The sequence below is a fragment of the Neomonachus schauinslandi genome, chromosome 14 (assembly GCF_002201575.2).
Source record: "Neomonachus schauinslandi chromosome 14, ASM220157v2, whole genome shotgun sequence".
NCBI classification, from domain to species: domain Eukaryota; kingdom Metazoa; phylum Chordata; class Mammalia; order Carnivora; family Phocidae; genus Neomonachus; species Neomonachus schauinslandi.
In genome coordinates this window covers 74,326,460-74,352,175 of record NC_058416.1, presented here as the reverse complement: position 1 = coordinate 74,352,175, position 25,716 = coordinate 74,326,460, and the positions used below count along the sequence as shown (strand labels likewise).

The 25,716-nt window shown below is 52.8% G+C and overlaps 1 protein-coding gene across 1 annotated transcript in view; it reads right to left on the bottom strand.

Moving 5' to 3' along the window:
• WSCD2 (WSC domain containing 2) overlaps nucleotides 1-25,716 on the bottom strand; it is an 86,058-nt gene that overhangs the window by 46,962 nt on the left and 13,380 nt on the right. Inside the window, exons 3-6 of the mRNA XM_044921036.1 lie at nucleotides 23,557-23,741; nucleotides 9,795-9,916; nucleotides 7,065-7,239; nucleotides 2,256-2,420 (exon numbers count right to left, since the gene is read on the bottom strand). Coding sequence (XP_044776971.1) covers nucleotides 2,256-2,420; nucleotides 7,065-7,239; nucleotides 9,795-9,916; nucleotides 23,557-23,741 — 647 coding nt within the window. The remainder of the gene's footprint in view (nucleotides 1-2,255; nucleotides 2,421-7,064; nucleotides 7,240-9,794; nucleotides 9,917-23,556; nucleotides 23,742-25,716) is intronic.

The window sequence follows — 25,716 nt, the reverse complement described above, 5'->3', positions numbered from 1 at the left end:
CTCTAGAACCCTGTTTGTTTTTCAGAGTCCATCGTCTCTCATGGTTCGTCTACCCCTCCGATATCCCCCACTTCATTCTTCCCCTCCCGGTACCTTCTTCTTCTTTTTTTTTTTCTTAACCTATATTGCATTATTTGTTTCAGAGGTACAGATCTGAGATTCAACAGTCTTGCACAATTCACAGCGCTTACCAGAGCACATACCCTCCCCAGTGTCCATCACCCAGTCACCCCATCCTTCCCACCCCGCCCCCCACTCCAGCAACCCTCAGTTTGTTTCCTGAGATTAAGAATTCCTCATATCAGTGAGATCATATGATACATGTCTTTCTCTGTTTGACTTATTTCACTCAACATAATACCCTCCAGTTCCATCCACGTCGTTGCAAATGGCAAGATCTCATTCCTTTTGATGGCTGCATAATATCCCATTGTATATATATACCACATCTTCAGAATCCTTCTTAACACATCAACCTAAAACAGGGGTTCACTGGAACGGACACATGAGATGAAACCACTTTGCATCCCTGGATTGACGATCCTGAAGGACCCATATATTTGTAACACTGTAGAGTTCCATGAATAGGGTTCCTGCCTCAGCCCCAGGAAGGTTAGGATGTGGGCCAGCCATGGGATGCTTCCTGAGTCTGCTTCTCCCTGCCACTCTCCAGGACAAGCCAGAGAGATTCCAGACCCTGCCTGGGTTCCTCCCAGCAACCCCCATAAAGGCAGCATGACGTAGTGTTTAAAAGCATAGATACCGCTGACAGCCAAGCCTGGGTTCAAATCCTGGTATAAGAGTGACAAACCCTCAGCTCGGAGCCTCGAACATAGTACGTGCTCAATAAATGATGGCTTAAGCCCAAACCAAAAATTCATCAGCATACAAAAAGTCGGGATTCTAAGGCAGACCCTACCCCTTGCTAACTCCATCCTTCAACCTGCCCCTTTCCATCCTTCTTGACCTTCCTCCCTCCTGCTTCTCACCCTTAGACGGATGCCCCCCCTGGCTCTCCCTGAGCTGGGATTCAGGGATGTCAACACCAGCTGCGCCTGGCCAGTGCCTGGCCCCCAGACCGTACTAGTCACAGCCTACATCGACAGCACACTTACTCTGGGCTAAGCGTATTACACGTAGCAACTCATTACCTTTCACAATGACCTCACCAGGTACATACTGTGATCTCTGATTTGCGCATGATGACGCAAGATCAGAGAGGTGCAGAAACTTGCTCAAAGTCACACAGCCAGGAAGGGGGTCTTCATCTGGTTTGCAGACACAAACACCCACAGCCACGGGCTGCCCCATATATAGACAAAACCTCTCACAAACAGAGCTGCTTCCCTGATACTCCCCTCTGCCAGACCTGGGAGGGGGCCTCACATCCAATGGGCATTACATGCATGGTTTTCAGTTCCCCAGTAAGAACCCCCAGGGCCTTCTTGCCTGGGTGATGGGAATTGTAAGAATGCGGGCTTTGAAACTGGGACACCCTAGGGTAGAATCCCTCACCAGCCCGTTGAAAACAATCTGTGTGACTTGGAGTAAGTTACCTCTTCTCTCCAAGTCTCGGTTTTTGCATCTGGGAAATGGTACCACATCCTGTGTCCCAGGGTTACTATGCAGAGCTAACTAAAACTGGAGCACCTAGCACAGCTCTCGACACCCAGTAGGTGGGCCAAGGAAGTCTGTCCGTGGCCATCTGAACCTACACGAAGCTCCCGGCACACAGTTGGCGCTGCATAAATGCCTGCTGGGGGACCACACTTAGGAAGTGCGTCCGGAGCACGGCAGTGCTCGGTAAACATCCGTGAGCAGAATGAAAATAAAACACCCGCACGACAGATACCCCTGGCTTCCGGGTAGATAAGACACCTGATGCGTAGTAGGTGCTCAGTAAATGTCCCCCCAAATGAACCTAGTTTTGTCCCTCTGTATACAGCACAGAGTTGCTGGTCACTCAATGTCTGCGGGGAGGGACCTGCCTAGAGTAGGCGCTCAAGACATGTTTGTGGCGCCCCAACCAGACAGAGAAGGTGGCACGCACATAGTAGGTGCTTGATCCATGCCCGTTACTGAACAGATGCGGCTCAGGCGACGTTTGTGGGGTGTACGCGGAGGCAGGGTACCAAGCACACAGTGGGTCTTGGCAACCACGCCCAGGCGAGCTGAGCAGCACACAGTAGGTACTCGAGAAGGGTCTTCCCCTGCCCTCCCGGTGGGTCCTCTCCGCTCCCCACTGGCCTCCTCACCTTTGTTGTAGAGAGAACCGTCAAAGTAGTAACTGCCCGTGTAGAAGCCGGTGGCCAGCTCGATGAGGTGGCGAGCCCACGTGTTGCCGGCGCCGGGGAAGCTGGCCAGAGCGATGAGCTGCTTGGACTTGGCTGGGAGGAACCTTCTGTCCATGCAGCGGTTGTCTGCAAAAGGCAGGACACAGTCAGAGGCGGGGGCGGATGGAGCCGGACCAGGAAGGCCCAGGTGTGAGTCTCGCCCCCCGCCCCTTCCCAGCCAGGCGGCCCAGGGTGACTTCCTCATGGTTAAAAGGAGGAAAACGGTTCCTCGTCACAGGGTTGACATGAGGGCTGGGAGCGGGGAACAGCCCTTCTCCCCCGGGAGCGGGAGGGAAGGAAGAGCGTGTAGAGGGCAGGCAGTCTGGTGGGCTCAGGGGCAGGGGAACCGTGGCAGGGGAGAGGACAGGTCTGCTGTCCCTTTGTGGTAACTAAGGATCAAGGTTGTTGGCCCAGAGTGAGGAAGCAGGGCTGGAACCCCCAATCTAGGATTCTCTCCTCTCCCTCTTCCGCTGCAGAGTCCCCTATGCTGGGCCTTCCCTCAGGTTCTCTTACATCTTGAGGGGTCCTCACGCCTGGGTCCCCATCTCCTCCCTGACCCCCGCCTTCTCTCTCACCCAGCTGGCTCCATCACATTTGCACTCACACATGAAAAAAATCACGCCATCATTACAAAAATCTCTTTCGAGGAACCACTCTCTGTCCTCACCCCATTCCCATCCCACCTCCGACTGAGCTGTCCACACTCGCCATTCTACCTTCTCCTCCTCCTTGCTCCCAGGGGCGCCACTCTGGGCTCTGCCCCGCTCACGCACAGAGCCAGTCCCGCTGGAGGCACTGGTCAGCGCTCCTTGCAGCCTCTGACACCACCCCCCATCCTGCCCTTCGCAGAATTCCTCCCAGGGTGGTCTTTCCTGTCCTGCAGGACCCGCCGTTACCGAGATCTTACTGTGAGCCACACTCATGTCTGGGGACAGCCCATCAAGGGAATCGGCTGAGTTCCTAAATTGAAATTCCAATTCTGCCACCTATCTGCCGGGTGCCCTGGGAAAAATGATGGGTCTGAGCCTCAGTTTCCTCGCCTATAAAATGGGACTACTGACAACAGTGGTGCCCTCGGGAGGGAGGGTGTGTTAACACGGGGCTCACACACTAGGAGTGCCGATCGACCACACCTCCTCATGCTATGACTTCCAACCAGGGGGCCCCAGCTCCCACCACCGCCCCCCAGCCAGGTTCAATCTTTTCAGAGCAGACTTTGGGAAAAATAAATCCGGTCTTTGTCTCTGTTGAAGCCAAGGAGGTGTCTGGGAATGGTTTTCCTGGAAACACACTGCAGAAAAAGCCTCAGTATGTAACTTTCTTGTCTTATGTTTTGATAGGGGTACGGATTATCCAGTTGTCTTTGCATAATACCCTTAAAAATCTGTGCATTCCACGCTATGTAAATGTTACTTAAAAAAATCATTAGCGGGGTTCCTGGGTGGCTCAGTCGGTTAAGCGTCTGCCTTCGGCTCAGGTCATGATTCCAGGGTCCTGGGATCGAGCCCCACGTCCCCCCACCTCCACCCCGCTCAGTGGGGAGCCTGCTTTTCCCTCTCCCTCTGCCTGCCGCTCACTCCCCGGCTTGTGCGTGTGCTCGCACTCTGTCAAATAAATAAAATCTTTAAGAAAAAAATCAAATAGCAAAATTCAAAAAATTTTTTAAAAAATCAAAAATAGCAAATATTGAATTATAATTAAGGATATGTACACTGACGTGTAAAATGGCTGCAACTTACAGTTGACCCTCAAACAACCTGGGTTTGAACTGGGCAAGATTTTTTATAAATCTAGTACCCTACCATAAATGTGTTTTCCTTAAGATTTTCTTAATAACATTTTTCTTTTCTCCAGCTTACTTATTGGGATACAGTGTATAACATAGGTAACATACAAAATGGAAGTTAACTGACCATTGGGGTTACCAGTATGGCTTCTGATCAACAGCAGGCTGTTGGGAGTTAAATTTCTGGGGAGTCCAAAGTTAGATGTGGGGATACCTGGCTGGCTCAGTTGGAAGAGCATGCAACTCTTGATCTCCAGCTTGTGAGTTTGAGCCTCACGCTGAGCACAGAGATTACTTAAAAATAAATAAAATTTTTTTAAAAAGTGTGGATTTTTCAACTGCGCTGGGGGGGTCATCATCATCCCTAACGCCCGTGTCCTTCAAGGGTCAATGGTGCTTTGAAATGCATGAAAAAAAATAAGAAGGATCTAGGGATGGTGAAATGGAGAGATGGATGATCAAGTCAATATAACAAAATGTTGGCAAACGTAAAGTCTACGGGATGCATTATGGTCATTCACGGTGTGATTCTAGTTTTTTCCTGGAGGTTTGACATTTTTTTCCCCATCACAAAATGTTGGGAGGGAGAAAAAAAAAACAACAAACCTGGCCCCCTCAATTTCTCCAGAAAACAGCATTCCCGATTCAAATGCTGCCTGGGAGGCCAAGACCCACTCCAAGGTAAAGGCTGTTGTTTTCAGCCCTAAAAAAGAAAGTTTATTTATTTCAGCCCCCCCCGAAAAAAAAGCTCCGTAAATCAAAGCAGGACCGTGTGGGGCTTTGGAATCAGACAGAGCTGGGTCTTACTCCAAGGCTCTTCCCTCTCGGAGACCGTTTCCTCCTGGAAAATGGGGCTAATCACCTTACAGGAGGAAACGGAGAGTACATGGGAAGCATTTTCAAAGTGTACTGAGAGGGTGTGGTTCAGAGCACAGCCCAGGATCCAGACCCCATCTGGGTCTGAAGCCCAGCTCTGCCCCCTCCTAGCTGTGCACTCGGGCCCAGCTACCCAACCTCTCTGTGCCAAGTTGTAAGATCATCATTTGGGAGCTTTTGTAAATGTTAGAACATTTGTGTTTAGAATTTTTGAACATTTGTAAAATAGGAATAATAGCGGCACCTAGGTCATTGTGAGGACTGAATGAATTAATTCAGTCTCGAGGGCTTAGACGGCACCTGGCACACAGTAGGTGTTCGAGAATTCCATTCTCGGCAGGAATGTCAGGGTTTAGCACGCAGCCAATGCAGGATAAATGGCAGCCGTGATGGACCAGGCTCTTGGCAACCTGATAAACCACGGGCCTCTCCAACCTCGCCGGTGTGAGGGACTGCACGCCTGACGTGGAAAAACTGAAGAACAGTTTTGGCCTGGGGACGTGGCCCAGGGAACGAGCAAAACCATCAATTAGGGGCTCTTTATCTGCTTTTGAAAAGGCTCCAATGTCTGTTCCATCCACATCAAAGCCATTCACGGTCACGGAATAATTAATCTGTGCATGACTCTCCCTTAGGCTAGGGCAACACGGTTCTGCACAGAGTAACCAACACTTCCTAAAAGCTAACAAATATTCATCCCTCCTCGCTGGACTATAAACAAAGCCAAGAGCCGCACTTACTAGATTCCAGCTCACTGGGCTCTTAGCAGGACTTTAAGTGCCACAGAAGGAGCCACAGGCGGCTACCACTGGTACCCCCATCAGACCAAATAGGGGACGAGCTCTTGATGGGGCTGCCACTAGCTCTTTTGACACTTTTGTACCCATCAGAAAAAGGCACCCTCCCCTTCCTCTGGGCAGACGCACTGCTATCCAGAGTGCGGAGCATGGGCTGGCTTTCGGGCACCACTTTTCCTACAGGTTTTGACTGTGCAGTGCCCAACGTGCCCAACTGTACACGGAGGCCCGGTTCCTGGGAGATGAAGAGGAGGTCTAGCCCAATCGTGTTTTATTGCGTCTCCAGGCTTCAGGGGGTAGGGATGATGTTTCCCTGACTGTAGGCTTATTGTGGGCTTTACATCGTTCAGTGAGCTGAGGTGGGGCACAAGACGAGCGCATAGTAGGTGGTCCACATATTCAGATACTGGGGTAACCCTTCAGGGGTTTCCTTCGGATGGAGTGTCCCAGCAAAGCACCTCTCTAAGCGCCACCCACCCTTCACGATGCCTCGGTCAGAGGAAATGGCTTTCAGCTAGAAATTTTATAAGCAGCGTGACCTCAGGCAAGGCCCTTAACCGTTCCGTGTCCGTTTCCCCGCCTGTAAAGCGGCTGTGATAATTATTCCCACCTCCCAGGAGAGCCGAGGGGCTTCAGTGAGAAAGTGTGAACTAAGAACTCAACACGGACTCCAGCACCAAGAACGTCCTGGAAAGACCCTCAGCACTGCCACCACCACGGGCCGGCAGCCCCAAGAGACGGGAGAGGAGCCAAGCAGGAAGCAGAGTTCCCACCAGCAAAGGGAGGAGGACAGAAGATGGAGAAAGAGAAGATTTTTGTAAATAAATCGACAGAATCCTAGAATTGAAAGGGCTCCTGGAGGTCAACAATCTACCGCTGCATTTTGCAGATGGGGAAACTGAGGCTCAGAAAGGGGAAGAGACTTGCCCGGGATCCTGCTGCAGCTCTGGGTTGGTCACCCGGGTCCCCCACTCCCAGCCCAGCTGACATCACACTCAATTTCACCACCTTCATGACGGGAGAAGAGCCACCAAGGTGGGGGCTCAGTAGGAGGGGCAGAGATGAGGGTCTCCGGAACCCAACACCCCTTGCCTGGGACCCTTGCCTCTGTTGTTGTCCCTGAGCCAGGCCAAGTTCCCCAGCCCTGCCCTTGCCCCCTGCCCTGCTCAGCCCCAGTGGGATGGGATGGGTTGGGCTGGCCGGGGCCCCTCTGGGAAGGAAGCCACTGGAGAGCCTCCGGGGGAGGGTTCCGCTGGGGGAGCCCTGGCTTACCTTGGACCTGTGTCTGGTACACGATGAAGTAACGGGGAGTCCCGCAGCTCTCAAACTCCTCCGCGCTGCACTTCTGGGCACAGAGCTGCTCGTCCTCCCTCTCGTGGAGGGGGAACCGCGTGGTGGGGAACCCGCAGTGGCAGGCGGTGCCCGCGAGGGCGGCCAGTGGGTACTCCTGCAGGGGAGACGGGAAGGAAGAATGTCCCGAAATCCCTGGACTGCCCCGACTCCCCATGCAGAGGAGGGCTGGTGTTCCAAACATCCCTTCTCCACCGCTCTCCCCAGCCTGAGGGTCCCCCAACTTCACTTTGACGGGTCTGCCCCATTTGCGCACCTCCCATGCTATCGTTTCTTTCCAGCTTAATTAAGGTATAATTGACAAATGAAACCGGCAACCGGCACTTCGGTACATTTCCACGCTCTAGACTCTAGACGCAAATACTACAGAAACAAAACAATGTAATTACTTTCTAAGGAGGCCCTGCCAAGACGCTGAGCCCCGGTGGGCTCTGCTCTTCCTGCAAAGGGGAGATTAGTGGAGGGTTGAGAGGTGTTAAAGACACCTGAGCACGGAGACGGAGCTTTTTCTTGGAGGGCTGGAAAGGAGACTGAAAAGAAACTGCTTTTCTCACCGTCCTGCGCCCTGCCACTGGAAATCCCCGGGTCTCAGAGTGACACGAAGCCCACGCTTTGGGAAAAGCTGTCTGAGCTGGTTCTTTTAAGCCAAAGAGGATATGGATCCCCACGTTAGCTACGCTCTTCACTCTTCGTGGGCACAGCTGTTCTATCTGCTTTATTCTGCGGAGCAGCTAAGCCGGAGCAAGGTGGGACTCAGGTTCGGAAGGCAGGGGGCTGTCCTTTGTCTGCTTCGCCTCTACTCCAGACCCGAAGCCCTGAATCCTCCCCGATAGGAATAAGCTAGTAATACACCAAGATCACACCTTGGTGGCCAATCCAGCAAATTTTGCACAATAGGTTTGGTTTCTTCCTAACACATATTAAAAAAGAACTTTACCTCTTAGCTGAAGAGCAGAGACAGAGAAATGCTGATACGCAGATGGGTCTGCGTGGGCCATGACCGATGGCATTTCTAACAGGTGATACGTATCGAGCCTCCGCTGATAGCCTAAATCTGCTACCCTCCACCCCGTGGCCCAGGCAGCTCTATACCCCCGCCCACGTAATCCCCTCAATTTTTCTCCTATGACCCCTTAGGAGATCAGAAGAAACTGGAAGAGGGAGCTTTGCAGAGGGGCCTTCCTGTCCACCCACACACCCTCGCTTCCCTCCAGTCCTATGTACAGTCTGACCCTTTGTTACACTGCTTTGCCCGGGACTTCATTGTCTCACGTGTTTGCGTCCCACCTGCAGCTGATCTGCCGGCTCCAGGGTCATCAAGGACCGAGAAATGTCCACGGAGGGGATGCCGTGGGGGAGGGGCATTCCCGCCCGGGAGAGAAAGCTTGATCAAAAGCTGGTCAAACCTCCTCAACTTAAGAACTTCCTCCCTGACCTTCCAGGATGCCTCTTAGGAGCAGAGTAAGTGCTCAGGAAATGCTTGGTGACTTGAAGTTGCCTGGCTGCCCTTGAATGGCTCTGGCAGCCTCTCCAGGGTAGCTCCGAAAATCAGTGGGCAGGCCCAGGTGTCAGCTCTACTTGCTTGTGCTATGAGCTCGGGCAAGTGACTTCACCTGTTTGGGCATTGGTTTTGTCATCTGTGACATAGGGCGGAAAATCCTCAACTCCAAGCCTTCAGGTGAGAGGTAAACTGAGACCCGTGGTGCAGAGGACTGCATGGAGGACGTGCTCAGTAAGCAACAGCCTCTCAGCAATCCCGCGAGGTGCTTCGTGCATCGGGAGACTCGATGAGGGTTGAGCCAAGCAGGGCAACTCAGAGCAGGTGGGGCATTTGGGAGTTGGGGGGCAGGCTTGAGCATCCGGCAGGGGCCACAAGGCAGGCCCCCAGCAAGTGCCAGCATCTTTGAGGACAGACTCTACATCTGGTTGACCCTGCATCCCCAGCACTAAGCATGGGGGCCTGGCACAAAGTAGTTTCTCGGTAAATATTAGCCAAGCAAATGAATGAAATGGGCAACCACGTTTTTGTGGTGGGGAAGGGGTTGTTCTTTGGCCCCTCATGTAATGAGCTCATCTTGAAAGAAGGCTAGAGCTCCTCGGACATCACTGAGTGCCAACGATATGCCTAGCCCTGCTCTGGGTATTGGGAGGGCACCAATGTTCAAGGCACAGCCCCTACTCTTGTGGAGTTCACTGTCTGGTCAGGGAGGAAGGATCTCAGGCTGAGAAAGAACCCACAGGCCATCTAGTCCAACTTCAATCCAACGCCCGAAGTTCTGGATGCCACACCTGCCCTGACTCTACTTGCATGCCTCCAGTGACGGGGAGCTCACTCTGTCCCAAAGTGGGGTTGCCCTTGCCTTTCCCTGACAATCTTCTACTCACGCTTGTGGGCCCAAGTTAGAACGTTACCCTCATTCCTGAGCATTCCTGACAATTAGAACAAACCTACCTCCTCAGAGAGAAAGAAATCGACCCCAAGTAACTTCTACCCCTTAGATCCACATGAAACCGTCGTGTCCCTCTCCTGTGTCACAGATCACAGAGATGACCCCCTCGTCCTGGCTGGGCTGCTGCCAAGCCCCCCCCCCTTCCTGCAGCTATTCCACACCGCCCCTCCCCGGAGTTCTGTGAGCAGGACCCCGGGCTCACCTTCTCGGTGCAGAGGTCCACGCACTTGTCCACGGACATGTTCGGCATAGCGGCCGTCACAGGCAAGGCCAGGGAGAGGTTGTCGGGCCTGCGGAAGCAGCCTCGGAAGACCGCACTCCCATCTGGAGAGCCGGAGGGAAAAGCAGGAGTCAGATCTCAGCTGGAGAACCACCTTCTGAAGAAAGCACTTTTATTTGGTTTTTTTTAAACAATTTTATTTATTTATTTATTTGAGAGAGAGAGCGTGTGCGCACCAGCTGGGGGGAGGGGCAGAGGCAGAGGGAGAAGGAGACTCCCTGCCGAGCAGGGACCCCGATGCAGGACTCGATCCCAGGACCCTGGGATCATGACCTGAGCTGAAGGCAGACACTTAGCCACTGAGCCACCCAGGTGCCCCAGAAAGAGCTTTTAAATGAAAGCCCAGAGAAGGCAAGAGTCTTGCCCAAGGTCACACAGTGAACCAAAGTGGAGACTAATCAACTGAAAAATTCCAAGTGCTCTCCTCAGCCCTGGCATCTTTGTCGACAGCCCAGGTCACTGAGATGTTCTTGCAGGGCCACATCATTCCCTTTTCTTTGCCAGCCTCCCTGGGCCTTGCCTCCTCATGGTCAACAATGGTTACTCCCCATTCAGGGACGTGACAGATGTCATGGAGGATTTTCACAATCGCATCAGGAGATGGCCGTTTGAGGATCGAGGGAAGCGAGGTACTCAGGGCTGTCCTGTCCCTCCTCACAGCACCGGGGTGCCCTCTCCCTCCCACCCTCCTGGGCGTTAGGGGAAAAATCCTGGGCCTCAGGAGTCTCCACTCACCAGTGCTGAGCACCTACAGGCTACAAGGGACTGATCTGCGGGAAGGACTGCCTTGAAGATAACCAAATCGGGGAAACACCCCAGGCACACACAACAGGAAATCTGTGGAGGCCACAGCAGTCACCCCAAAACCCTACTTAGAGATACTGCCTTGGGTCAGGTTTCCTAGAAGCAGCACCTGAGACGGTGTTTTATTGAGGCGCACTCTCAGGAGGGGACAGGGGGGAAGCAGGACAGGGCTGGCAGGAGCTGAGCAAGCGTGTGACCTCGGCTGGGTCTCACCCCGAGCATGGGGGGTGAGCTCTACCACAGTCGGTCCCGCTGTAAGGAACGGGGTCCGGGCTCGGCCCTGTGTTCCCCCTCCCCATAGCTCGTAGGTTCTCTGCTGTCCTAGAGAGCCTGCTCCTCTTGGGCCAATGGTCATTTTCACCCAAGGCGGCAGGTGTGAACCACTGGCCACCCAGAGTCACCGCCGGTAAGGGGGGTTTGCGTGGCCCCCCTGTGGCGCCCGCCGCGGGTGCACACAATTATGAATAAGGATATACGCAGTGGCATTTAGTTAAAGCAACACGTGAAAGACGGGGCACGGCCTAGGTGTCCAACAAGGAAGTGCTGGACAGGTAAAGTACGGAACGACAAGACAACGGGGTTCTGCACCCCCATCAATAATAAATGGCATTCAGGGGTACTTTAGAGAGAAGAAGGTGTGTTCAAGAGATTAAATATAAACTGAAACTATGAAACTCCACATATTATATCAATTTTATATAACAATTCTCTCTCAATATTAATCTCTAGCAGGACCTATGCTAACATGTTGATAACCAGGCTCATCTCTGAAGAGCAAGCATGATGGTTGTTTTCGTCGTTGTTGTTTTTTAAAGATTTATTTGAGAGAGAGAAAGCAGTGGGGAGGGGCAGAGGGAGAGGGAGAAGCAAACTCGCTGCTGAGCAGGGAGCTGGACACAGACAAAGGGCTCGATCCCAGGACCTGGAGATCATGACCTGAGCCGAAGGCAGACACTTAACTGATTGAGCCACCCAGGCGCCCCATGATGGTTGTTTTAGGTCAACATGGCTAGGCTACAGCGCCCTGTTGTTTGATCAAACATACGTCTAGATGTGGCTGTGAAGGTATTTTGTAGCTGCGACTTTTATACGCACTGGACTTCAGGGAGACTTATAGGGGATTACCCTTGAGCATGTGGGTGGGCCTCATCCCATCAGTGGAAGGCCTCCAGAGCAAAACCTGAGGTTTCCCAGAGAAGAAGGAATTCTGCCTCAAGGCTGCAGCATTAACTGCTATCTGAGTTCCCAGCCTGCTGGTCTGCCCTACAAATTTTAGGCTTGCCAGCTTCCACAACTGCACGAGCCAATTCCTTAAATAAATCTCCTAACATACATACAAATATATAAAACTCCTACAGATTCTGTTTCTCTGGAGAACACTGACTAATAGACTAGCATTATAGGCAATTTTTATTTCCATCTTTTTAAAAACCTTTTCTAGCTTTTTCTACAGTGAATATGTATTTTTAATGTAATTAAGACAAATCAAAAAAAATTTTAGGGGCGCCTGGGGGACTCAGTCAGTTGAGTGTCTGCCTTCGGCTCGGGTCATGATCCCGGGGTCCTGGGATCGAGCCCCACATCGGATCCCTGCTCAGCGGGGAGCCTGCTTCTCCCTCCCGCTCCCCCCTGCTTATGCTCGCTCATGCTCTCTCTCTCTCTCTCTCTCTCTCCCCCTGTCAAATAAATAAATCTTTAAAAAAAATTTTTTTAGGGGCACCTGGGCAGCTAAGTCAGTTGAGCGTCAGACTCTTGATTTCAGCTCAGGTCATGATCTCAGGGTCGTGAGATCGAGCCCTGCATCAGGCTCCGTGATCAGCACGGAGTCTGCTTGGGATTCTTTCGCTCCCTCTGTACCTCCCTCCCCAGCCGCCCACATGCTCTCTTGTTCTCTCTCTCTGAAATAAATAAATAAATAAATCTTTTAAAAAAACTTTTTAATGCCCCCGTCAAATTTATCAAAAGGCTCATGATGCCCATTTAAAATTAAGGTCAGCTGTCCTCAAATTTGAGTTGCATGAACCTTTCCAGAACACAGCTGTCACAGAAAACCAAGGACAGCGTTCATACAGCGCAGATCAAAACCAGGAGCACAGAAGTAGGTGTCATTTACCGAGTGCCTGCCACGTGTGATCTACTCTGCTGGGAACTTTACTGACATCATCTCATTGCCCCTTCTGGAAAACTCTGAGAGGTCTGGAGTAAACTCTGGTTGTGCAGCTGACAGTAGCAGGGCTCAGACAGAGAGGTTACGGGACAAACCTAAGGACCCGCTGTTGGCAAGAACTTACTGCAGATCATCGCAGAAACAAGATGTCAGCCCTTGGGAAAAAGGGAAGCAAGCTGCAACAACCGTACACCTCCATCTAGGTCTGTCTCCCGGTCTGTCTAGAGCATCAAACTTCCCTGTTGGCACACCCACGTACGTTGCCGTTTGCGTGCAGGGAAAAGGACATGGAATTGCTCCCAGGGCAGAAGGATGGTGGAGGAGGGGGAGGGAGGGAGTTTGCGAGTGCTCGTTTTAAATGTCAGCTGTCACGCTAGTGATTATTTCTACCACCTGGCACCCAGTAGACCACAGTCGCTCCTGGCAGAGGCAAATCTAGCAAACTGAGAAGACATCTGGAATTTGGGTAAACGGCTATTTCCAGAGCACGCTGCAGGCTCGCACCATCCAGTCCTCTCTCCCCCGCGGTCCTCAGCCGTTGCTCCAGGCTGGTGAGGGAGCTGGCGGTGGCTGGGGGAGGTCAGGGTGCTGCGGACCCACCCCGAGGTCCTGCAGGCCTCAGTTTCCCCATGTATCAATGGCAGGGAGGTGGACAGACCACGCAGATTCTCTTCTGGGCAGGGTGGCACTCCACCCTCCCTAAGTGAGGAACTGTCAGATGCCAAATGCCACGAGTGTCCCATCCCGTGGCCCAGGGTGCTCAGAGGGAAGCCCCAGAAACTCATCAGTCACCTCGAGGAAGGTTCGATGATGCTCAGAGAATGTGCCATCCAAGGTGAGGCCAGGGAGGGGAGTCAGGCATTTGAGCTAAAGACTCAAGGCTACGAGGTGGAACTCGCAAAGCAGGTGCGCAGACCCTCACTTAACCGGAAAACTCCTTTAGCTGGAAACCCCCTCCGGTCCCAGGGCAGAGAGACACTGCCTCGCTTCCAGGAAGAAGGAAGCTCGCTTTCTCTCTCCATGCTGGGTGCCTGGCCTCTTCACGGCAGCCACCCGGGTAGATGCTGCGGCTCTCCCCACTTATAGTCAGGAAGCCAGAGACTCAAGGAGTCTCTCTGCCTTCCGGTGTCACCAAGCAGCTCAGTGACAGAGTGGAATGAAGCCAGGTTGCTCTGTCTTCCAAGTCCCTGCTTCTTCCAGTAAGAATGATGTGGTTATGATGATTAGGTGCTTATAGGAGTATCGGGGTACGGCTGGTATCACCGTGGCTCCCGCATACCGGCCACATTGCTGTCTGCTGGGAACCAGGCTGAGCTGCTCCCACGTGTGGCCTTGTTGAACACTCGCATCACCATGAGTTTCCCCTGGGTGTCCCCATTTGTACGGATGCAGAAACAAGGCTCAGAGGGCTGAAACCACTTGACACAAATCAGCCAGCATAGAAGACGCAGGGCTGATTTTGGAATTGAAGTGAGACACCTGCTCTGCTCTGGATGGTACTATCAGCTGCTCTCTGGGCGCCAGCCACTGGGGAAACATCTGTCCCCTGCAAGGAAGGTCTCATTCTTCCCATTACACAGAAGGGGGAACTGAGGCTCAGAGGGGGAGAGTGACTTGCCCAAGGCCACACAGCCGACAAGGAGTGGCTTCTGGATTCCGAACCCAGGAATGTCTGAGCTCCACGGCCTCACACTCTCCAGGCTGTCCCTCTTTAAGAAGCCACCCCGGGGCCTCGTATTAGCCTTTGCAAAACACTGTGATGCTTATTCTGCCTCTCCTGCCCTTCACACTCATTCCACAAAGTCAAGGCTGTCACTCTGGGTTATCTGGACACTGGAGTCAAATTTTAAGTACCAAAAGATAAAAAAACAAAACCGCCCAGCTCTTGACCCTGAGTCTGCAAAACCATATTCAAATTGTTAACGTTCCTCTTCCCCACTGGGATTCCATTCAGGAGACCATCTGATAGGCCCCTGGGTCATGGCTGAGGCCGGGAGGGTTGCTACGGGAAATCATTCCAGGGTTGAGGCTCATGGAGTCCCCTCCGGGACTGGGACAGGCCTGGGACACTGTAAAGCTCTGGAGCCCACCGCCTCTTCCCCTCTAGGTGCTTCGTTCCTGAATGCCCCTACCGCTCCCTTGAGACCAGGCGGGGAGAGTTCAGAGTTGTGTTAGAAGGGGTCAAGGGTGTTGGGGCCCCTGTGGGGTGACAGCATCTGTCTGTGCATCAGTGAGGCAAGAGAGCCCGGCCATGAGGTTAGCTGTGGGCCTGGCTATAGTGAAGGTGTGTCTGGGAGGTGGGACAGCTGTGCACAGAGTGTGTGACAGGGAGGCAGTGTGTGCGTGACTACGGCCAAGTGAGTACAGAGCGACCTGTGTGGGCGTGCGGACGCTGAGTGCCGAGACCACGAACCTGGCCATGGGGGTCTGTCTATGTGGGCATCTCTACATGACTGCGGCTGGGGGTGGGACCTCCACCACGGGGTGGAGACGTACCCTAGGGGATCTCTCTGGGTTGCCTGGCAACCGTGTAGCTGAGGGGAGGGCTCCCTGTCTCCTAGCAGAGGGCCAGGCTGAGCCTCAGCCACCCTCCCACCAGACAGGCCCAGTGCCACCAGGAATTGGGCATTTCTCTAAAATCCCCTGAACAGCCAGCACCTAGGTTCCAGCAGATATGTCTGTTTCCCCGGTGCACCATGCAAGAGAGAGGAACAGGAGGGGGCAGGTCCCTCTAGTGAGCCCAGCCTGGGAGGAGTCTCTCCCCAGGATGCTGAGAGCATGGGGACCCTCCCCCCTGGAGCTCACAGCCGGACAATACTGGTGTCTGTCTGGGTCCTGTGTATCACGGGACCTGACATACGGGTCTCCGGACAGCAGCATTTGTCTGCCCGTGGGCATGTGAGAGCTGGCGTCCACCCACAGTGCTCTCTGGGGTCACCCCTGCTAGGAGTCACCCCTGCATCCTCTTGCAGACATGACCTTGAGTAACTGAGGTCACCGGGGCATCACTCAGGGTCCTGTGAGCCCACACATGCATCTCGACCCCCCTGGCCGAATGCTCTGCCCTTCATCACCCCCAGGCCGATGCCCATGTCTGGGGCTCCAACTGCTGACAGGGCCACATCAGCATGCATCTGCAGGGGGCCTCAAGGGGCTCGGCCCTGACCTAGGGGCTCCGGAAGAGGCTGTCCAGTCTGGCCCCACACCCAAAAGCCACAGTACTTCCCTGCAACCGACAGGCTCGGGACGAGCTGCCTGGCCAAGGAGCAGAAACCCAGCGGTCAGAGGACACGAACTCTGCCACCCACTTTGCTTCTCTTCTTGGAGTCCTGACCTGTCACACAGGCAGCTCCGCCCTTCCTCGATGTTGGGTAAGTTTCCCCTCCTTTTGGAGCCTCGACCTTCTCATCTCTAAAATGGAGGCATGGATACTGGGTGATGACACAGAGACAGAGATGCAGGAGCCTGGTGAGCCAGAAGTAGAGTGGAAAGGGCAGGTGAAGGTCTATGGACATATCTCCTTGCCGCCCGCCCTGAGACTTAAATGGAAAAGCAGGTGGAGAAGTTGAATCTTTTCCCTGGTGGAAGGGGAAGGAAGACTCTGCCAGCCCAGCTCCACTGAGGTGGTGGTCTCCCTTTGACATTTAAGCATCTGCTAATGAGCCCCTGACCCTCCCAGCTTACAGAGGAGAGCTGAGCTGAATGCTCTGAATAACAAATAAGGTGAGGTTTTTAGAGGACAGGAGCCGGAGTGGGATCAGGAGGCACTGCTGTGAGTCTCTCTTTGGGCAAGGTGGGTGCTAGGGGTGGGGGGAGGAGGGGACCAGGTGTGGGAAGGCGGTTCCAGGAGCAGCTGACCTGTTGGATGTGAGGTGTTCTTACAGTCCTGCCCATGTCAAACCCACATGGTCCCTGGGGGGCTTCATGATGTCTGGCAGAAAGGCGGGGCTCCCAGGGATCTGGGAAGCATGCCTTGGAAGCCACTTCTCTCTGCAGCTTGCTCTCCATCATGGTTTGGTGATTGGACATGGAGAAAACCCATGATGGCCAAGACCTTTAACTCTCCCTCTACCCTCATTTCCTCCATCTATAAAATGGACCACCTGGTTCTCCCCATCAGTGGTGAGAGGCCCTCTCACTACTTACGTCTGCAAATGAAGCAGAAGTGGCCAGCCCAGGTCCATTGACCTTCCTAACACTCTTCTGTGATAGAAAGGATTTTGCATTGCCACAGCAGTGGGGGGATGCCTTCCTGTTTGCAAAAAGCCCTGGTGCCCAGCAGAAAGGGAACTGGTTTTAATTTCAGACAGACCTGGGCCAGATATTGACTGAGCGGTGTGTCCTTGGGCAGGAGTCTTCACCTCCCGAGCCTTGGTTTCCTGAGGAGATAAATGGGGATCATATCTGTGCCACATAATGAGGGTGGAAGTCCATGTATGGTATCTATGGTGCCTGAGACCTAACCAGGCCTCCCTGCTCCTTTCTCCTTCGCTCGTCCGTGATGTGTGAAGGGTGTCTGGATCCTACGTGGTAGCTCTGTCGGTGCCCCATTAATGAGCCCCTGGCACTCCCTATCCTGATACAGATGGACAATGACCAACAATAAACACCCATGGCTCAGTCTTAGGGCCAGGGAGGTACGGGCTGGACCTGCCAGGGAGTTCATCTCCCCAGGAGCCACCCTCAGCCAATGATGGGGGAGTGTGGGACAGTAAACACGGCAGCTTCCTGCCCCTCTGGTGGGACAGCTCTGAAACACATTCACCACCGTCTCCCAGAGCCCCACAGTGGGATTAAGCTTCAGCTGTCCTCAGTGGTGACCTGCTTTGTAAAAGACCTTGTAAGGGCTCCCTCCCTTCCTTGTCTCACCTCTTCGTCCCTCTACAGGTGCATCCTGGGCTGGCTTCCCAAGCAAACCAAGGGTCACATCCTTGCCTCTGGGGGAACCCAACTTAAAATGTCTTCGGATCTTGGAACATTTTTAATCCATAAGGGAAATTCCACATGGAGTTCAGGGCCGTTGGCTCTTCCCAGCCTGCAGTCTGTGAGAATCGTGCTTCAGGAGTAGTGCGATACCCAGCCTCTCTGGACAACGGCAGTGACCCTGGGTACTGTCTTCCTCATGACCGACACTAAAGACCAACAGAACATCAGCTGTTTGCTCTGCGTCACTAGTGTTGCGGGTTACGTGTACAGTATCTATGAGGTCGGCCAGACTATTAATCTGTTTTGCAGATTATTAATCTGAGATGTAACGAGAATTCAGTTGCTTTTCCAGGTCACACAGCTAGCAGGAATTGGGATATGACCCCCATCCTGCTTGACATCTCCTCTTGGTTTCCCACCCCTCTGCCATTCAACAGTAGGCCTGCCCCATTCTCACAAGGCTGGGGGCTCCAGAGACCCCACAGCAGCCCCCTGAATTTCCCAGAAACCCTCTCAAGCCCCACAGCAGGGGTCTAGGCAGCACAAAAGCTCATGCCCCACATTCTCATAATGTCAGCTCTTCATTGCCGGGCCAACTGGGATGGTGCGTGACCTCAGCAGCTTGAGGCTTTTACTAGCAAGAGGTGAGCAGAGCAACTGTTTGGCGACTCTCTTTGCTGGGGGCAGATGAAGAACAGCCCGGAACCAGCTGCAAGTGTCTCTGAAGTCCTATCATCTCTTTGTTCTGGGGCTTCACAAAAATGAGGTAAATGTCACCAGGCGTCAGCTTAAAGGCAGGTGTGGAAGAGTTCCCCTTGGTTTGAAAGAGGCCACCACCCCCTGGGTAATTAGGCCAGGCTCTACTGCATTAAAGATGCCATCGAGGAGGAAAGGCAGTGAGCTGGGAGCTGTTAACAGCTACCTATAATCAGAGAGAGATTGAATTACACAGAGAGCCTAACTGTCCGAGAATTCAAACCAGCTATTTTTAGGCATCACCAAAGGCTCCTGCGGGCTGTTGCAAATTCAGAGAACGTGAATTGGGTGCTGCTTGGAGTGCATTGAGGAGTTTTCATTTCAGGAAGAAAGGGGCATATCACAACTGCTCAATAACACTGTGCTAGGTGCTTCCTCGACTTTACCTCACTCGGTGGTCACGGCCATCTTTAAAGGTTGGAACTGTCCCCATTTTACTGATGGGGCTCTTGAGGCTCAGAGAGTCAGCAGCCTGGCCAAAGTCAACATGGCAAGTAAGTGAGAAAGCTGGGATAGAAACCATGTCTGCCTGAGTTCAAGACCTACAATGTCCCTATCAGCCTTTGTGGACTTCACTGAGGGGATAAGAGCAAACCAATTCTTCCCCATTGTGACGCAGAAGAAAATTTTTCTACCTATCACCTCCTTGACCCTACACAGCAGAACTCCTGAAGACCCATATACATTATAAAATTCAGGGGTCCTGGGCACATATCAAGGGGAAGGAGAGACCTCCAGAACTGGCAAAGGAGGAGCAAGGGATCGTCCCTCCAGCCAGTGTGATTTTACACGATCATCTGCGGCTCCCCTTGGCAGAAGTGGCTGGAATGGAGTTGTCAATGAGCATAACACAAGCATGACACAAAACTCCCCTTTGAACTTTCAAAGACAACAAACTGCCAAAACTCACAGTACACAAAATACACTATGTAAATTGTGAGCCCTAAGTCAAGGGTCTATTTTTTTTTTCTGTGATCATGTAATACTTCCACCATAATAATACTTCATAATACTTCCCCCAAGATAGAAAACAAAAAAACAAGAGGAAAATGTTCTGAGTCTTGGGAGAAGCTAGTCTGTCTGCAGTCCTGGGGGTTTTAGGTAACACTAAAGGACGGTCAGCACCACGGACAGCCACCCAATGGGCACAATATGTATATAACAGGTTCAATGTAGTTCTAAGAAACCTTGTAACACAAATCTTGCAAGAATCTTCCAGGCAAATGGAAATTCTTGCAACATCCTATAAAGCTATAATGTTCTCAAATCACTGGCAGGTCTCTGCCCCTGGGAGGAGAGCTACACTTGCTGACACATTTAGCAAACTTCTGTGAAAAATGTCATCCAACCAAGAAGGAAGTCCATTTCTCGCTTCTTTTGTAACAAGAGCAAAGAGTCCATGTGCCTGAGAGTCTGTGTCAAGGAAGAATAGCAGGGTGCCTGCAGACATTTGCTCTGCCAACCTTTTAATGCTCTTGCTACTATAGGAGCATTCCATCACCTCAGAAACATGCAGGCTGCCTCCCTATGCAAGGCGTATGCCCTACCAGAGTGGTGCTTGGAGATAATAAGCCTCCTTTAAATCTCTCCAATCATTAAGAATTCTGTGCCACTGCTCAGGGAAACACAATTAGGACACAGCGTTAATACCAACTAATGACTATACAAATGGAGTCTGGTTTCTACCATACCTGTTTCCTGGTGCGTTTGCTCATTTCCCTGCCTAGTGTTGTGTGCCAGTAACTTGGAAGGCCTCCCTTTCTGATTTGTGTATAAATCAGATCCAGAAATGGGAAGCCAAAGGTGCCACTGCATCAGAACAAAGACACTGGTGATTCTGTTTTGCTTGGAGTCAGCAAACGGGGCAGAAGGAGAGATCAGAGGTCAGGGAAAGTAGGAGGTAAGCTAGATCCAAGGAGTTCTCCCAAAAGAGAGGAGATGAGGTCCAGAATCCAATACAAGAGGTCAAGGTGTCTACAGCACCCAAACGAGGAGTCAGAGGGCTGGCTTCCAGCCCATGCTCAGTCCCTAGGAAGCACTGTGGCCTTAGAAAAATCATGCTTGTTCATCATTTCCTGAAGTCACCTTTAGACTTTCACACACTCATTCCCTCTTCCTAGATTTCTCTACCAACCCCTTCGCAACCTGAGTCTGGATATCCTCCTCTCCTACACCAGGCAAAATCCTATGTGTCTTTCAAGGCCCTAATCAAACAGCTCTCTTCTGTGAAGCCTCCCTCCATGGCTGTTCAACTCAGCCACTTATGCTCTCTGGGCTTCAGTCTCTAAAGCTGTAAAAGGGGACATCAGCAAGGAAGGTGCTTCCAACAGGGTACTCAACATAAGACCTTTGCTGACCCTGCACTATTTGCTCATGGTTGGAATATAGGGCTCTCCCTTTTATCTGGAAATCTCCTTAGAACGAGATTCAGCTCAAATGTTGCTCCCTTGCCTCCTGCAGACAGAGCCCTTGCAATCCCCCAAAACATACCCTCAGTGGTGTTGGGTCTGTATCTCCACTGCACGGTGAGCTCCCGAAGGCAGGGACTGTGCTTTATTCTCCACTCATCCTCCCCATGCCTAATCCACGAGATTGCTTCTCAAGCATTTTGGTTCAATGAATGGTCCCCAGGCTCTCTCCAGATACCATGTTGCCAACCGGGAGCCCACCAGGAATCTCAATCTGACACATCATCAACCATCCATCCCCTTATCCAAGCCACTTCCATTCTTGTCTCAGCCTTGAGGTTAATAAGGCTTCAGTTTTCTTCTGGAGGCTCCAGCTGAAGGTGCCCAAGCTTCAAATCTTGTAGAGTGATGATTCAGGACAATGTGGTGGACTTAGAGAATCCAGGACGCCACCCTCAGTAGACATGATTAATGTTCCCCTCTTGGACATCAATGCAAAAGACTCCTTTCTCAGATGGAACAAAACACCATCGCAGGTAATTTTGCTGCTGCAGATGTGCGTAAGCTGAGGGGTGCAGCAGCATCCCTTCCAGCCTCCGGGGCTGTCTTCAGCAACCACCAGCCCTCCCACTGCTACAAGGGCAAGACCCACCCTATTATACAGAATCTAGTGTCTTTCTGTGCTGAGGCTTGTATATTTCAGCTGATTGAAAAATCTTCGATGGCCTATGACAGTGTTATTCGTATCAGATGATCACAGTAGTTTGTGTGTGTGTATGTGAGAGAGAGAGAGAGAGACAGAGTTAGGGGTTGGGGGGCAGAATATGTCCAGATTATCCAGCCAATCTGAACACTAACCAATAGGAGGTCTGGCTGCTATCTGGCTAATGACCTACATGGCCTAATTTCTTGTGCTCCAGCTCATCCTCATCCACTAGGATGTAGTGGCAACAGCTTTCTCACTAAATAGCCATGACTCTAAGACCATCTCTTCGGATAGTCAAAGTCACCACCAAAAGAACATAAATATTGGCATAAAGGGATCTGTGTGAGGATGGTAAATCTGCCATTAAATTAAAATCTCATTACACTAACGACCAAACCAGAGACTCGCTGTGTGGACATTCTCCAGCCTGGATTTCACACACCACCTGTGCCCGCTGCCAGACAGGACTTCAGCCCCGGGTGAACCGAGGCGACTCTGGGGCGGTAGATGGCGCACCCATTTGCAGCAATCAGCACCTTTGCAAATGGGCAGCATGCTCGACCCTCCTGTAGAGCAAAGCTTGAGCGGGGGCTTCAAAAGCACGGGATTTGGAAAACGGAACGCATTATCAGGCAAACCAACCAACGAATTTTTATAAACAACGGCACTCCCGTGGAAGACTGGCAAAGCCGCCCACGATGACAGGCCAACGTTCTGGGCAGGGCGTGTCAGCTCTGCTGAGGTCTGAGGCCTTATTATTCAAAGTGTAGTCCCTGGCCCAGCAGCCTAGCATCACCTGGGAGCTCCTCAGAAATGCAAAATCTCACCCTGACCAGCTGAAACAGAATCTGCATGGTAACAACATCTCCATAGGGTTTACAGGCACATTCCAATTTGGGAAGCCCTGGCCCAAGGGTCAGAGATGCGGTTGTGGGTTCCTGTCTCTGCCTCGGGTCTGCAACAGAAAGGTAACTGGGAGAAACCCAGCCCTCTGTCTTTTGTCCAGGCCCTTCGCAGTTTTCACAGGTTTGTGGGTCACCTTTAAATAAACTGGGTGACCTTGGGCACTTAAACTCAGTGAGCCTCCGTTTCCCCACTATAAAATGGGAATTAACACTGGTAACCGCCTGAAGAAGCTACAGGGAAGGGATATGAATTCGGTCCTGCAGTGGGCTTGGCACAGTGCCTGGCACACAGCGTATTCTTGCTAAACAGACATTAACTGTTAGGAAGCAGCCAGAGGGGGGACATGGGACAATGTCTGCAGAAGACGGGCCAGCGCCCACACTCTCCTGCTCACCTCCCTCTCTCCCTCTCCCTCCCTCCGTGTGGAAACTGGAGAGTTTTTCCAACAAGACTGAAGCACCGACAAGCAAGAAATTCTCTCTATGGGAGCACTGAAGACGTAAGCTCCAGAGTTGGTTTAAATCCTCTGCGGCTTATGTGACATTGACCCTCGGTTTCCTGGTCTATAAAATGGGAGTCAGAGAAGAATAGTGCCGACTCGCAGGGTCACTGTGAGGATGGGCTACTCCGCATAAGACACTTAAAAAAGGACCAGGTGTCTGCTCTTGCCCTCATTATGGTCCTCATCCTCGTCCGCATCACTGTTACAGACAATATGCTTTCAGAAAATCAGGAAGGCCAACAGCTCAGGCTCTAGCTCACTTTGCCCCGGAGGAAGACAGGGTTCTCAAGAAGGAGGGCTGCCCCTGACACAGGAGGCTGCTCCGTGTGGGAGGGAGAGGACACGGACAGGTGGAAACACTTGGGAGTAGATGGAGCAGAGAGCTCTGCAAGGGCTGTGGTGGAAGTTGGGGCAGGACAACGGGGGTGCTGGGGAGCCACGGAAGGCGCAGGGCAGGGAGCAGCAGGCCGCGGAGGAGCCGCGGGGAGGGGCGGGGCCGACTCACGTACACCTGCGCGCAGACTCCTGGGCCAGCTGCAGCCGGTAGACGGAGAGGCGGTTGGCGCCACCGCACACGCTGCCGCGCTCGCCCTTGCACCCCATGTCACACTCGGCCTCGCTCACGTTTGTCGCCTGGATCTTGTGGCCGCAGTAGCACTCGGCTCCGAACTCCAGCCCGGCATACAGGTAACCCCTGGGGAAGGCTGCGGTCAGGCCCGGGTAGCTGCCCCCATGCAGACCCCCCGGGGGCCAGGAGACTCAGGGGGGATGGGAGGGCTCTGGGGCCCAGGACCCCCAGGACCACCCCCTGCCTTCCTCCCCATACACCTACCCACGTGGCCACACGTGTCCTACTTCCACCCACCTTACACACTTCAAACACACACACGCCCCTCCGAGCCTGGGGTCCCTCCATCACAGCACTCTCTTGCCCCTCCCATCTAGAGCCATGCGCTAATTATATCTCCAGAGTCCAGCCCCTCTGTTCCAGGAAACGTCCCCTAGGAATGATGCCTCCATGTTCCTTGAGAAGAGCTGGAACGAAGGGAGGAGGCAGGGATCTCGTATCCCCTCGGAAGATGGCAAAACCAGGGTCACATATCCAGCCAAGGAAAAAATTCCTTCCCCTAAAACAAAACAAAAAATCCAGGCACTGCAAGGTTTTCAACTTCTTCTTTTTTTTCCCCATAGCCATCGGACTATTTCCTAAAAAGGACTCTCAGTGGACACCCCTTCTGTAAACAGACGAAAAGGCATGGCCTGCTTTGGCTGCAGGGGGTGGGGACGGAGGGAGAGGGTCTGGGCAAGCCCCGCTCAGCCCCCTCGCCTGTGAGGCATTCTCCAGAACCAGGAAGGCTTGGCCTGCAGGCCCCTGGTCATGCAAGGCGGCCCCAAGGGGAGCGGTCAGCTCGCGTCTTCACCCTGGATGCCTGTGGGCAGCCGGACAGATGGACCCGGCAGACACGTGCCTCCACACACCTCCGCTACCCGGGTGGCAGGTGCCATGCTCTGCTCTACACACTCATCTGGGCAGGTGCAGCACGAGCAGCTTAAACTAAATGGGCATCTTGGTGCCTGAACCCCACCGGCATTCTGGGGCTGGGCCAGCCTGCCTTCCGTCTGTCTGTCTCACACATCCCGTCTCTCTGAAGCCCTGGTTCTGGGGTGCCCTGAGCCCCTCTCGTGTAACTGGACCCACTGACAGAAGGAACATTTTCCAAGGTGGGGGGAAACACTTCCAATGGGTGTTACAATGCCAGGGCAAGTGGTAGCTTCCCCCTAGCCCCCTCCCTGGGATGGCTCACAGTGGGGAGGGTGGGGGACAGCTGCTGTGGGAGGACGCAGCCACCAGCTGTGAGTGCCCGTCTGAGAGGGGGATTCTCCAGCCCCATCCACGCCCTCAGACGGCTGCAGCCCCAGCCCTCTCTTTTTTTTTTTTTTAAAGATTTTATTTATTTATTTGAGACAGAGAGAATGAGATACAGAGAACATGAGAGGGGGGAGGGTCAGAGGGAGAAGCAGACTCCCTGCTAAGCAGGGAGCCCAATGTGGGACTCGATCCTGGGACTCCAGGATCATGACCTGAGCCGAAGGCAGCTGCCCAACCAACTGAGCCACCCAGGCGCCCGCCCCAGCCCTCTCTTGACCGCAAACTCATGGAGACACTGAGGCAGAATCACCTGGCTAACCCCACTCCCCGATCGTAGTTTCTGGCACTCAGAAACTTGGGAGATGATAAATGTTTGTTGGTTTAAGATGCTAAATTTGGGGATGATTTGTGGCCCAGCGATGGATAACTAATATAGGAAGGGAAATGGAGTTGGTCTCGCTATCCTTAGGGTCACCAGTGGTCCCTGGGAAGGCCTTAGACTGTTAATCCTGATGTCCCTGCGGTGGCCTTCGCCAGAAGGATCTTTCCAGAATTAAAACAGATCACACCTCTCCACTCCCTAACCGCCCCCAACCCCCACCCCCAGGCTTCCACTGCCTGCAGATAAGCTTCCAGATGGCTTGGCTCAGTCTACAAACCCTCCTATCGGTGGTTCTTTAACATGGACAGCCATTAGGATCACCTGGGGAACATTTTTTAAATGTCACACCCAGCTCCCACTTCCGGAGGGTCTAATTTAATTGGCCCTGTGATTTTAACGTGCTGCTTTGTGTGAAAA